The sequence below is a fragment of the Manis javanica genome, chromosome 9 (genome assembly GCF_040802235.1).
Source record: "Manis javanica isolate MJ-LG chromosome 9, MJ_LKY, whole genome shotgun sequence".
In the NCBI taxonomy this organism is placed as follows: domain Eukaryota; kingdom Metazoa; phylum Chordata; class Mammalia; order Pholidota; family Manidae; genus Manis; species Manis javanica.
Genome location: NC_133164.1, coordinates 29,361,750 through 29,376,363, shown reverse-complemented (window position 1 = coordinate 29,376,363; position 14,614 = coordinate 29,361,750). Strand labels below are relative to the sequence as shown.

The 14,614-nt window shown below is 41.7% G+C and overlaps 2 protein-coding genes and 1 long non-coding RNA gene across 8 annotated transcripts in view; 1 reads left to right on the top strand and 2 right to left on the bottom strand.

Moving 5' to 3' along the window:
* The window catches only part of COMMD6 (COMM domain containing 6), a 30,571-nt gene extending 25,851 nt beyond the window's left edge, over positions 1–4,720 (bottom strand). The window contains exons 1-2 of the mRNA XM_037010270.2: positions 4,564–4,720; positions 4,463–4,474 (exon numbers count right to left, since the gene is read on the bottom strand). Of these exons, the coding sequence (XP_036866165.2) occupies positions 4,463–4,474; positions 4,564–4,605 (54 nt within the window). The 5' untranslated portion in view covers positions 4,606–4,720. The remainder of the gene's footprint in view (positions 1–4,462; positions 4,475–4,563) is intronic.
* Positions 1–14,614, top strand: part of UCHL3 (ubiquitin C-terminal hydrolase L3) — a 125,520-nt gene that overhangs the window by 65,473 nt on the left and 45,433 nt on the right. For 5 of the 6 annotated variants that reach the window (XM_073212504.1, XM_037010266.2, XM_037010268.2 and 2 more), the window contains exon 1: positions 14,347–14,528. The exons of the other annotated variant lie outside the window; for it this stretch is intronic. In XM_073212504.1, the coding sequence (XP_073068605.1) occupies positions 14,487–14,528 (42 nt within the window). In that variant the 5' untranslated portion in view covers positions 14,347–14,486. Of the gene's footprint in view, positions 1–14,346; positions 14,529–14,614 lie in introns of those variants that run through there. 6 annotated transcript variants of the gene reach the window in all.
* On the bottom strand, positions 11,990–14,155 carry LOC140843365 (uncharacterized). Its single transcript, XR_012121046.1, has 2 exons — positions 13,984–14,155; positions 11,990–12,167 (listed from the first exon to the last, which is right to left on the bottom strand). It is a non-coding gene; the product is annotated as an uncharacterized lncRNA (long non-coding RNA).

The window sequence follows — 14,614 nt, the reverse complement described above, 5'->3', positions numbered from 1 at the left end:
ATATACACAATGGAATATTATTCAGCCATAAGAAGAAAATAAATCCTACCATTTGCAACAACATGGATGGAGCTAGAGGGTATTATGCTCAGTGAAATAAGCCAAGCGGAGAAGGACAAGTACCAAATGATTTCACTCATTTGTGGAGTATAAGAACAAAGGAAAACTGAAGGAACAAAACAGCAGCAGAATCACAGAACCCAGGAATGGACTAATAGTTACCAAAGGGAAAGGGACTGGAGACGATGGGTGGGAAGGGATGGATAAGGGCGGGGAAAAAGAAAGAGGGCATTACGATTAGCATGTATAGTGTGTGTGGGGGCATGGGGAGGGCTGTGCAACACAGAGAAGACAAGTAATGATTTTACAGCATCTTACTACGCAGATGGACAGTGACTATGAAGGGTTATGTGGGGAGGACTTGGTGAAGGGGGGAACCTAGTAAACATAGTGTTCTTTCTGTAATTGTAGATTAATGATACCAAAATTAAAAAAAAATAAAATAAATAAAAATTCCACACTCCTCTCAAATTCCACCTGCTCTGTGAAGTCCTTCCTGGTTTACTCAACCTTTCTGTGAATGCTCATGTGACTAGTATACTCCAGCATTTAGCACAGTCTGCCCTAATAGTCATTTGCGGATTTATCTCCCTCCCTTCCACACATCCACTAAACTGTAAACTCCTTGAGGGCAACTCATACATCTTTACATGATTTGTAGCACCCAACACACAACAACAAAAATGGCCATACATTTATAAATCACTACATAAGCTGTACAAAAACTTAAGTCACTATTTTTCATATATAAGAGGGAAAATGACATTAGATACTGTGAACCAATAAAACATCTTTCTTTTGATTATACCATCGAACTGGCAAGAAGGAACCAATAAAATGTGGTAATAGAGACAATCGACCATCTGTGATGAAGAGTTATAATTAGACATGTAAGAGTGAATCATAAATTACTTCAAAACAACAATTATTAAGTATCAGAATGTGAAGTAATGAATAATCTCAGACCTCTGGTGCTGGGTAATATAAAACTTGCTAAATTTAACAAACTCAGATTCTGAAGTCAAATATAACCTGATTTTGAATCTCAGCTCTGCTACCTTCTAACATGGCTTTGAACAAGTTACTATGTCTCTATGCCCCAGTATTTAATGAAGCGTTTAGTAAAAAAATACTAAGTTCTACGCATCAGAGATATAAAAAAGAAAGACACAAAGTTCCTGACCTCAGCACCTTACATTCTAGTGGGGAAGGCATAAAATAAACAAATAAATATGTAATGAAGTTGTTATAAAAAGTGCGGGGGAAACCCACCAAATCAAAAAGCAACAACAACAAAGGCAGGATAAGGTTATAGAGTGACCAGGAAGCCTGTTTAGATAAGAGTATGGGGGAGACGTCTTTGAGGAGGTGGCTTTTGAGTAGAAAGAGTTCTGAATAAAGTGAAGGGAAAAGCCCCATGGTTATCTGGAGAAAAGGACATTCTGGACAGAGCCTGGTATGCACAGGGGACAGAGATCCAGGTAGCTGGAGTGGAATGAGGTAAGGGAAGAGGGTAAGAGATGAGAAATCAGGTTTTGAAGGGCCCTGTAGACCATGGTAAATATTTAAGACTTTTTGCTAGTGTGACAGGAATCCCTGAAAAGACTGAGCAAAGAAAGGACCTGGTCTAACTTAGATGGCAAAAAGCTCCTCTAGATTGCAGGACAAGGCATTAAGTTTAAGAAAGCAAGCAAGAGACCCAACTGAGAGACTACTGCAGTAGTCTAGGCAAGAGGATGCTGGCTTAGAGTCAGGTGACAGCAAGGGGAGATGAATCATGTGGGTATATTTTTAAAGGTGGAGAAGACAGGATGCAGACAGGTAGTCTGGCGGGCTGTGAACTTCCACTGGAGGTGTGGTCCCAATTAACCTAATTCATGTATTAGTGAATTAGCTTTATCTGGTACATTTAATAAGCATGTACTACAAACATAAATGTCTTAAAATTGAGTGATGCATTTTTCCCCTTTATAATACTTTTGAATACACATAATTATTTTAATACTCTTGAATACACACAACCATTTTGTTTAGCAGTATATTTAAAAAAACGCATCATGAGCTGTGAATGAAAATATTCACTTTAGGAGTTGCTGAAAATAAAACTCACAAAAATGGGAGCCCCTGACCCATAACTGAGTCCCTGTGATTTTAACTCTGACTCATCTACACTGAGCATATGGAAATTCAATTAAATTTTCCTATCCCAGCACTAGTTTCCTTGGTTTCTGTTCTGCTAAGTTGTGATTCTCTGTATTCACCTGTCACTCCAATTTGGGGGACAGCAGTTTTTGTCCTGCAACCTCACTTCTCTGCCAGATCCAAGAGTTGATGATTTTACAGTCTGTTCAGCTTTTGACTTGTCTTTAGGACAAAGTGATGACTTGCAAGCTTCTTACATGACAGCCTGGAAACTGGAAGCCTCCTACTTTTTATAATTTTCTTCCTACAGGTTTTAACATGTTTTGTTAGATTTATTGAAAGGTACTTTATAATTTATGTTTTAAATCTTTTAAAAATACTTTTCAACTTTGAATATAGGAAAACAATTACCTTGCTAAACTCTCAAGCTAATTCAAATAATCTATTTATAAATTATCTTGGCCTTTTCTTTGTAAACAATCATATAATTTGTGAGTGACTGCCCAAAAGGGACATGTAGTAGACTGAAAACCGTCCGTAAAGATGTCCATATTCCAATCCCTGAGACCTGTGAACATGTTGTATTACATGCCAAAACAGACTTTAATGATATTACTACATTAAGGATAATGAGGTGGGGAGATTTTCCTGGATTACCGAGGAGAGCCCAATATAATCACAAAGGTCCTTATAAGAGGGAGGCAGGAGCATCAGAGTCAGAGAAGGCAATACAGTGGTATCAGCAGGAAAAAAATGGCATGATGATTGAACTAGATGTTGGAAGACTGTGCTTTGAAACTGGAGGTAGAGGCCATGAGCCAAGGAATGCAAGCTGGAAAAGACAAGAACACAAAATCTCCCCTAGAGCCTTCAGAAGGAACACAGCCCTGTGATCACCTTTAGTTCCATAAGACTGACTTTGGACTTCTGACCTCTAGAACACTAAAATAATAAGTTCATGTTGTTCTAAGGCCATTTTCTCTCTCCAAAAAACAAAGAGGTTCAATTTTTAAGACCCTATAATCTAGTACAATTCAGTTTCAGGGTACCTTACTCATATAAACATATGATTTAGTGTAAATGAATAAAATGGATTATGAGAGATTAATGAGAACCAAAGTACACTGACTCAATAACTGAGCAAAACCAGATAAGGGGATTGATTACTATCACTGGAGTCCCTTCACCCCCAAGGAATCCACAAAAGCAACAGCCACATCAGTTGGAGATAGATGAGAGAGAGACAGCAAGTCAGTGGACATCTCCCAGCCCCTGAAGTCTCATTATTTCTTATCTCAGCCCATTCTTACATTTTGTACAGATCTGATAACTCCAGACCTAAAAAATTCTGGTTTTAGTACTTTTCTCCTGGGAAATGTGTTACAAATTAGTTGTCTAAAAATAGTTTATTAGCTGAAACAGGACAGGAACACTTGGAACAAAGAAACAGGCCTTAAAATTTCAAATTATTCCTAGCATAAAAATAGATAAGGCAAAAAAAAAAAAATGAAGGAACAAAACAGCAGCAGACTCACAGAACCCAAGAATGGACTACAAGTTCCCAAAGGGAAAGGGACTGGGGAGGATGGGTGGGAAGGGAGGGATAAGGGGTAAAAGTAGCATTATGATTAGCACACAATGTAGGGGGACACGGAGAAGGCAGTACAGCACAGAGAAGACAAGTAGTGACTCTATAGCATTTTACTACGCTGATGAACAGTGACTGTAATGGGGTATGTCGGGGGGACTTGATAATGGGAGGAATCTAGTAGCCACAATGTTGCGCATGCAATTGTATATATTAATGGCACCAAAAAATAAAATAAAGATTTAAAAATAGATAAGGAAGGGTTAGTTAGAGGTACACTCTGCATTTTCAGTAACTTTTAAAGACAAAGTGTGGTGCTATCTTTGTAAATTTTAATAAATTTTTCTCTTTACATATCATGTTCTAAAATACTGTGTACCTAGCTTTTTATAAACGCTCCTACTCAAGAACAGTACTTGCTGTGTAGTCTCGGACCTGGGGTGGGTGGGCAAGGTTAAATTACAATGGCAGCGGCTACCATTTCTACCCTGCAAGTATAAGCAGCAAGGCAATGTCGCGGGATGAAAATCACAGACTCGCGGGCACAGGCCTTGGGCTGGGGGTCAGCGGGGGAAGTCTCACGGTGGCTCCGACCCCGGGGACTGCCAGGCGCTAGCGCGCACCCCATCTCCCCGCGGAAGCGGGCAGAAGGCGGGGCGGCCACCCACTCACCTGGTTCGTGACCTAAAACGGAAGCAGAAAACACCGTTTAAGTGAGAATCTCTCCAGCTCCAGTGCCCCGATGCCCCGTCTCCTTTCAGGCCAGGACTTACCCGGGACTTAGCATCCAGCACCGGCTCTCTAGATTCCTCCATGGGTACCGTCTGGGGCTTGTACCACGGACGCAGGGGGACGCTACGCGGGTCGCCAACACTTCCGCTTCCTCTTCCCGTCCCTCGTAGTCCGGCGCACGCAGCCGACGTGGGGGACCTGGAAACCAACATATCTGTGTAACTCATCCTTAGTCTCAGTTAAACATCAGTTTTCAGGAATCACTCGACAACAAAAGTTTCTCGGTGGAAAAAGTCCGGAGACTTGGGATATACCTCGTGAAGGGAAAGATTGATTAACTTCAGGACGCCGCCTCCCCCTGCTTACGCTGTCGACGTGGACTCTTCCTTTCTGGGGTTCTCAGCACCCGGCGAACGAGCGCACCCTTGCGCCTGCGCGAGTAATTAATCCTAAACAAATCCGAGAACCGCTGGGTGACCACTCCCTTTTCTCCATGAAGTTTGTCCCGCGAGGGAGATGCTAGTGGAAACTATGTTATATGATTAGCTTTCGTCATTCGGATTTACCTCCCTGGCCTAGCTGGAGATGGGTTAGGGATGCTTTTGTGTACCGTGGGTGCCACTGTTTTACTCCAATCCGCAACCTTACTACAGCCATACCTTCCCACCTGGTCCTCCCACTTCCCTCCTACTCTTCTCAAGTCCAATGTACTGAGTATCCAAAGCGATTTTTTTTTTTACGCCAACTTTTTATTTTGAAAAACTTGAATTTTTTTATCTAGAAGATGCAAAAGTAGTTGAACAAACAACCATATACACCTCATCTAGAATCACCAACTTTACGTTTCACACATTTGCCTGCGTAGTACTTTTAGCTACAGCAAGGTAATGATGACACCTCATCTCTTACTTGGACATATTATGGCCTAAGAACAAGGGCATTTCCTAAATAATCAGAACGCTAATATCACCCTCAGGAAATCTAGCATTTATAAAATGCTGCGATCTAACAAGAGCCAAATTCAAATTTCCCCAGTTATCTCAACAATATACTTTAAAACAGTTCCCTACCCTACCCACCACCACAATTTAATCAAGAACTACCCTTTGAATTTAGTTATGTGTCTCCTTAGTTTCCTCTAATCTAGAACTGCACTAGTAAAGTGCCCACAGTACTGCTTTGGTACCTCAAGAGAGGCTCTGGGGGCAATGTACTTTCAGGTTGTTAGTAGAACTAAGGTCTATGAAGTTCCTATTTGCTTGCTGGCTTTTGAAGGGGGTTCTCAGCTTCTATATCCACATTCTTTGGCTTATGGTCTCCTTCCTCTGTCTTCAAAGACATTAATGGCAGGTCAAGTTCTCCTTACACTTTGGATCATCCTCCCCCTCTGCATTAGCTCTTCTATGTCATCTTCTTCCACCACATTCCTCTGACTCCAGCTTGAGAAAGTTACCTGTTTTTAGGGTCTCAAAAGATTAAATTAGGCACACCCAGATAATCCAGGATAACTTCCCCATTTTAAGGTCCATACCTAATTACATTGCAAAATCCCTCAGAGCAGTACCTAGATTAGTGCGTGATTGAATAACCAGGGAGGAGAATCCTGGCGGGAGGATACTTTTTAAAATCCAGCCTACCGCAAACACAGACATACAATTGCTGGAAAATTACATACGTTAATGCACAGAAAGACCTTAGAATTGTGCCTGGCAGGCAGCACTCAGAATCTATGTCAAAAAATAGCATTGACTCGAGGTTACTGGGCCGGATCAAAAGTACTGATTAGCTTGGGAAAATAATCCCTGAATGAATCAAGGGATTTCTTTCCTGATGAAAAGATAGGACACTGTATGCACTCCCACTGGTCAGTGCATCTGTTCCATTTGTCAGGGAATAATTCTCTGCAGCTCTTGACTACCCTCAGATTGTGTTCCATAGAGAGCTGCATACAAACACACACACACACAAAGCATGTGTGCAGAGGCAAACACACATATAAATCTTAACTACACAAAAACACTGCCAAATATGTATGTGTCTGTTATATATGTATACTACATATATATGTTAATTTCTGTATTTCTCTGTTTTTTTCATACATTCATTTTAAAACTTCTAAAAAATGTTTTATTAGATATAAGTGCCACTTTCCAAAAATCCACTGATCCAATTTGGAAAGAATAAGATGTCAGTAGTGTTTAAGCCAATCTCTGCCGATCGTCACTTTTGTTCTTGTACTTTGCCGCTCCAGTAACACATAGCATCAACTATTTATTTTTAAGACCTCCATCTGACAAACTATCAGAACTTCCACAAGCTTCGACTTGAGAATACAGATTTTATGAAGAGAGTCAAGAAAATGTCAAAATTAAAAATTGAACAAACATAACTGCTGCTTTACTTATATTTATTTTTATCTGATTACATGTAAGTAGGACAGATAAATAAGAAAATACTTTTGGACCACTTAGAAAAAACCTAGTACTGTCAGATGTGTAGGAGGATATCCACAGAATTATGGCATGGACTCTGATCTCACAAGAATGACAGTGTAACGAAGAAAACAAATGACACACATGAGACAAGTAATACTTCAATCTAAGCTTTTATTTTAGAGCTCTTTTTGTGCGAAGTGGTATAAATCCAGCCCAAACTAGAGAGAGCCAAATAGCAGAAATTATTGTCTCACGGGGGTGGCCTCTGAAACATAAAGGTGGAGCCAACTGCAGGAATCTCACAGAATTGTGAGATTTGATAGCTAAAAGGTCTAATCTCTGTTTCTCAGTGGTGGTGTGGCCTTCTGTTTGTCTGTTGGCTTCATTCTCTTAGATCTTTCCATATGTTGTAGGGGAGGGGTGTGTACCTATAGACACATGACCACGAGCATCTCTGGAGTCACAGCCTATGGCTCATGATCCAAGGGGAAAAAGGAAGCTGCCCTCCCATCTCAGTCCTCAGAGAAGAACTCTGAGTTGCCTGCTTGGGTCACAGGCCTACTCCCTGGACCAATGCTGGATCTAGAATGACGCGTTACTGTTTTATCCCCATACTCCCTACTGTAGCCACAAGAAACAGATGTGTAATGGGCAGAGTCACTGGCAACAAAAGGGATGAGAATATGTACCCTGTAGGATACAGAGGTGAGGATGCTGCAACAAAACTTGAATGAAAAGATGCTGGGGAAGCAAAAACAAAAGATACCCACTAAATACATTTACTAATATTATACTACACTGTACAACCGGTGGATGTGATAGGCAGAGGAATGGTCCCCCAAAGATGTGTTAAAGACATCTTGAACTTTTTAAGAGCTTACTTGAGCAAAAATTGATTCCAGCAGGGCAGTGACAAACCAGAAATGGCGAGAAGCCCTCTACTGACAGGAGCTCAAGGAGAGATTTTAAAGAGAAGAGGTGGGAGCAAAGCAAACGTACTATTAATTGGCTATAGCTTAAAGTCTAGTTAGCGGTTTGTGACCGGTTGTCCTCGGTGTTTTGATTTCACAGCCTTGAGGCATTTCCAGGCCGAGATTTGGCTTGCTTACCTAGGTTGCCACAGCATTACCTAGAGTCCCCTCAGTTTAACAGCCTCGTTGTTTGATTACTTTAACAGATACCAACTTTCAAATCCCCAGTATCTGAATAATATGTTATGTCACAAGGCAAGGGAGGGTTAAAGTTGCAGGTGGAATTTAGTTTGTTAATCAGAGGCTCTTAAAATAAGACGTTCCTGGAGTACTGAGGTGAGCCCAGGGGAATTAGAGTCAAGGAGAAAGTGTCCGTGATATGAAGTGAGAAAGACTCAGCCTTCCACTGCTGGTTTTGAGACCAGTAAGGGGGTCAAGAGCCAAGGAAGGCTGGCAGACTCTAGAAGCTGGAAAAGAAGAAAATGAATTCTCCCACATATCTTCTAGAAGGATCTCAGCCCTACCAACACTTTGATTTAGCCCAGGAAGACCCAATTCAGGCTTCTGACCTCCAGACATAAGATCATAATTTGTATTGCTGTACATAATTTGTAAGCTACAATGGAATTTTATGGAAATTTGTTAGAGCAGCAAAAGGAAACCAAAGCAGTGAAGGATAATATGATGTGCTGGAAGCTTCAGAGTCACACATGCCTGGACCTCAATGTGCCTTCTGCCACTTAGTTATGTAACTTCAGTAGAGGTAACCTTTCTGAATATCAGCTTCTAACCTGTAAACATCAGGCTATTAATATTTGTCTGACAAGGTTTTTATTAATAGTTAAATGAGATCACATATGTAAAGCACACAGCAAAATTCCTGAACACAGTAAGTACTCAATAAATAGTAACTCCTGTTACTATGATCATGATACTCAATTCTTAAAAGAAGCCGAGTTATCTAGATCATATACTAGTTATGTTTTAAAGAGAGAAAACTGAAGCTCAGGAATGTTAAGCAATTATCACCTAGCTAATAGATAAAACTTCAAGCTCTGGTTTTAATTTGCAGTCTGTAATCTAATTTCAATGAACTCCAGAGGGATTCAGAACTCCCAGGGTACCTGCTGTAATACTTCTCAGGTGCCCTGTGCTAATTGAATGTTCCATTTGTATTCTAGGTTATTCAAGATTATGAATGGTTGTGTGTGTGTGTGTGTGTGTGTGTGTGTGTGTGTGTGTGTGTCACCAGGGTAGAGAGGATCTTGGTGTAATCCACGGGCAGCATAAAGGTGCAGAACTGGGAATAAAACATGATCACTGATCCTATAGTCATACAGGTTTGAGAGTTTAAAGCAGAGTACACAGATTCTTGACCTTTGGGCTAAATGTGGCCTACCTATATATTTAAAACAAACCGAACTATATCAGAAATGGAATAAGAATAAATTTTGATAGGGTTTTTACATGTTCTAGTTTTTCACTGTCCCTACATTCTTCTTTCATTTCACCTGGCCAATTCACACATTTCCTGGAAACCTGCAAGACACAGTTTTCAACCTTTGGCTTAAAGGAAATTTACAGAGTCTCTTAAAAAAATGAGACCTAAGTATTAAGTGCCTGCCCTGTAGAAACACAGGTAGATTAGGGTAGTCACAATTTCTGATCAAGTGGGTGGAATTATTATGCCATCCAGTGGACAGATGAGGCCAAATTATGTTAGGTTTGGATATGCTCTTAAATTGTGAAAAAAGGCTATGTTTTGTGATAGTGCTTTGGCAGTGCAGTGCAGGCAGGCCCACGGCAGATGATAGGTGCGTATACATATAGCAGCAAGACAGCTGGATATTTTCCTATTAAGACAAATAATATAAGTTAGTGAGTAATCACAGTGGTGCCCCATGAAGGAGTTACAGGTGTGTAGAGAAATTGATCACCACAGCCCTAGGGAAAGCTGAATGGGGTATGAGCCTAGCAAGTTCCCTGGGCTGGTTACAACTGTGATGACAACCTAATTTGATTAAGTCGAGTGTTTTAAAAATACCACGTTTCATTAACTGTTTAGATTGTAGTTTTTCACTTTTAACATCTCAGAAATTCTATTGCACATTGCATCGGATTGATTCTTACAGTGACAGGTAGCTAGGCCACAGTTGTGACTCAGTTGTTTTTACAGGTACATGCATGAACTTGGTCATAGCTGTTCAACACCTCTCCTGACTTATGGGTATTGTTGGCTGTGTATTTATTATTGTTTAACTGCCATTTAAAAGGTCTCTTAAAAGATTATGCTGTGATTTAGCATAACAAAAAGTTACTGGATATGGAAATACACATGGCAAGAAAACATCGAGTTGTAAATTTATATCAATAAAGCAAATACAGATTATTGCAGGAATGACCAAAATTTTGTGTTTTCTTACAAAGCAACCAAATAATTCAGTCCCTAAAAAAGGTGGATAGCCTTGAGTAGGTAAAGCAAAAGGGTTGCTTATTTCGGTTTATGATTGGAGAAATCGCCAAATCCCTTAGAATAAAAGAAAGAAAAATGCAAGAACGAGAGAGCAGGTTTTAAGACACAAGTACTTCTGTTAAGACATTAAACATCAATTTGTCAAAAACTTACTGCTGTTTTTTGCATGGAAGCTGATGAATTTTAATCAGTTGCTGAAAAAGTGAAACTATGAATTTAGTCAGGGAGAAAATGGCAACAAAGCCTGATATTCTTTGACAACCATAAAAATTAACCTGTCAATGTTAAAGTTAATTAAAGCACATGAGTTACATATATATATGTTTTTATCTCTACCACATAGTGAACAAGGTTGAAAGGCACCTTGTGATCGATGATATAGGAGTTTTGAGAAAGAATCCAAGGATGCATTGAGGATGAAAAGACTGTGAAGTAACAGCCAATGATGACTTGAAAATGGTCAGACTCAGTGGTGATCAATGAAAATAAAATGAGGTATCTTGAAATTCACTAAGTTCTAGGATTGCTCTCTCCTGTAGATTCCTCTCTCCTGCTCCTCACTCTGCTGCCTTTGTTTATCCCCTCATTCTTGCTCTTCCATCCACTTTCATTCCCTCCTTCTCCAACCCTTCTCACCTTCTTCTCTCATGTCCTTGGGTCTGACTCTGATGTCCTTGGGTCTCAGTCTCCCACAGAAGTGGTTCATCAATGGCATGAAATTTTTCCTGACAGCTCATTCCTGAGAGGAATTCTGGCACCCGCTGTTGCAACAATACTTTTGCACTTTGTTAAAATTGCACTTGGAAAGTTTATAGACTATATAACAGACTACATTAGAGGCTACCAATTCTCGAAATGTCTACTCACTTAAGGACACATGTATTTTAAAGTCACTGTCTTGTCCATGTATATAAGAAATGTGTAAACTGTTTGATTCATAGTAAAGCAGATTTGTTCCCAGAGTATTTTATAGCTTATCTACTCTTTTTTAGCCTCCTCCAATCTCAGCTTGTTTTCTGAGTACCCTTCCCTGGTTTATCAGCATCATTACTGCTTATTGCCTCTTTCCTGCTTTGAAAAGAAATCCAAGTATGGCTGCAAGACATCTAAGTTGAAATCCCATTCTGCCACTTGTGCAGTCTTGGGAAACAACTTAAACTCCCTAAGGTGCAGTCACCTGATTTGTAATATGGCAACATCTCTCTCTCACCTGACTACTTTACAGACTGTGGTAAAGATCACACAAGTATGTGAGAAATGTCAAAGTTTCTTCTAAGTGTAAAGCCTGAATCAAGTGTGAATATATATTATTGTTTCATTGCTATAATAACATCTCATTTGGTTAACATAATTAAACTGTTCCTTAACAAATTAAACTTGTATTAACATATGACATTTGAAAAATGTTTGGAGGTAAAACTATATGTTTTTATTTTATCAGAATTTTGGGCAAGCATATCAATTAGCTGCTACTACTTTTAATTTGTGCAAATTTTTGGCAGGTATAGCAATTAGCTGTTGCTATATACCACCCCACCCCCACACACAACACACACACCCTCACTGACACACACACAAATTCCCAGTGTCATACTACAGGCTAACATTTATTTTGCTTACATGTCTGAGGGGTTAACGGTGGCTTGGCCGTTCTCGGCGGGGCTCAGCTGAGATCTTTGTCTGCTGTGCTCTGTATGTCTCTTCCTCTGTTCCTGAGACCAGCATGCTAGTCCAAGCACATACTTTTCAAGGTAATGACAGAAGCACTAGAGACGAAGCAGAAACACAGACTCATGAAGGCCCAGACTTGGATCTGCCACACCATTATTCCTGCCCTTTTTTATCAACCAAAACAAGTTACATGGCTGAACTCAGTGTCAAGGAGTGGGGAAATATACAGTTCATCCTTATCAGTTATGGTTTGTAACACTGCCATGAACACTGAGTTAATAAATACTGAACCACTGCTCCCAGGGGAAATACAGGTTAAGTTCTTGCAAGTCTCTGGTCATGTTTTTACCAACAGATCAATACATAACCTTGTTGTATGTGTGTTTCTGTTTGAAAACACCTCACTTAATATACATTGTTGGTTCATTAACACTGAACTCACTGCCAACAATACGATAATCTGCACCTGAAGGAACCTATCTAACATGTATTTTCTCTGTAACACACATCACAGCTTTTTGGTCTTGAGAACTGCTGGTCAGCACATCAGCACTGTGCTTCGGGCCATAGATACAATGAAAGCACCAATAAAAATGCAAGAACTGGGGCACTAAACAAACTACAGAAAGGAAACTTGTGTCCAGCATGAAACCCGAAACACAGAAGAAGAGTATTTATTGCCTGTTCTGTCTCATCTTGGAACTGTCTCAACTTGGAAAAAAAAAGAGTTTTTTGCGACTCCATGCATGTCTGCAAATGACTTTGACAGTAATATGAATATTGATTTGTGGGTTTCAAATTAATGTTAGCAAGAAGGTAAATCTAAAACACAGAATCCATGAATAATGAGGATCGACACTCCTTTGCCTCTGAGTGGAAAGAACTGCAATGTTATATGGCAAAAGATATGGATAAAGCAAGAGTTAAAATATTGGGGCCAATAATACAGAATCTTAGGCCCCATCTCAGACCTATTAAACTGAAATCTGCATTTCAGAGTCCCCAGGTATTTGTATGCACATTCCAGTTTGAATAAGTTCTGCCCTTGATAACATAGGTACATCCATGCCATAGAGTAAAAGTTAAATCCTACAAACATTAGAGACCTACTACATTAATAAAGCTTTTATGGACCCAAAGGTCTGATCATACTGGGACACCTTGCTGAAGTGAAGGTTAAGCTACCTTGCAATTCCTATCCACAGGGAAGAGGCAGGGCACTTACTGGGCCCCGTTAGCTTTTGTAGGCAACATCCGCCACATTTGGGAGTAAGGTTACAACACATGTACTGGGTGACATGGATGGCTGACAGTTTGAGTGGGTCGCCGAGCAAGAGAGCACTCTACAGTAAGTCCATGCTGGCATTCGAGCTGCCGTGCTGTTTGGTCCTTTGTCTTGGCAGATCCAAGTAAGGCAGGGTGGACAAGGATGATGTGTGGATGAAGCCCAGATATCTTGACCAGCTTGTCCCTGCTTCTCTCTAGCATCACCTCTAACCACTGCCTTTCAATCTTGCAGTCTCTGCAGCCACACTGCACAATTTTCCTTCTTCAGAGCACCCTCTCTGCCTGGCTGACGTCTACCATCTTTTTGAGGTTCACTCCAGCTGTCCACCTTCTCCAGGAAGCTTTCTGCACACTCCCTTCCCCCTTTGGCTGCACTTCTCTGTAGTTCCACCACACCTCATGCTACCATTGTCACATACCTTATCTCACTTCATTGTGATTCTTCCTTCTTTTGTCCGCTGCTTTTACTATATAACGAGCTCGGTTTTGTGTATACAACACTTAGTGCAGTATCTTATTCGTAATAGGTACTTGACATTCCTTGCCAAATGGAACTAAGATACATAGATACGCTCTTCCACTCCCACCCCACACGCTGTGCAATAGCAGACAAGGCCGACATACCACTTCTGCGCCTTACAGGGAAGTTTCTGGGGCACCACTCACAGGCGTTCTCCAGCCAGTCCGCTGCTGAATGAGGGCAGCGACCCGACCTCCCTCTCAGCATAGGAGTCAGCGGCGCGCCCCCTAGCGCCTCCGGCGGACGCTGCAGGCACTGCAGGGCGCCGGCGAGCGTGCGGTCCCAGACCCGCGCGTGGCGCAGGCGTGACACAAGCGCTCGGCTCGGGGAGGAAGAGCCCAAGCGTGAGGGGCGCGGGCTGTGGATTCAGATTCTTTGTCCTTCGGGAGTTTCCCTATTCCTTTCCTTAACGACTGTATCTTACATGAAGACCTGACGTGCGGCTCTGCAGGGAGCGAGAAGGGGGCTGGAGCGCCGTCAGGCTCCTCCTCGTCCCTCAGCTCCCCCCCCCCGGCAGCCGGCGGGTTAGACGGTCCCGGGTCGGGCCCGCGGGGGCGGAAGCGGCGGCGGCGGCGGTCAGAGCCGGAGCGGGGCCGGAGCCGCGGCCATGGAGGGCCCGCGCTGGCTGCCGCTGGAGGCCAACCCCGAGGTGAGCGCGCCGCGGACCTCGGCCTGGGGCCGCGTGGGGCGGAGGGAAGCGGGCCGGCCCGGGGCGGTCTGTCTCTAAACCGTGTT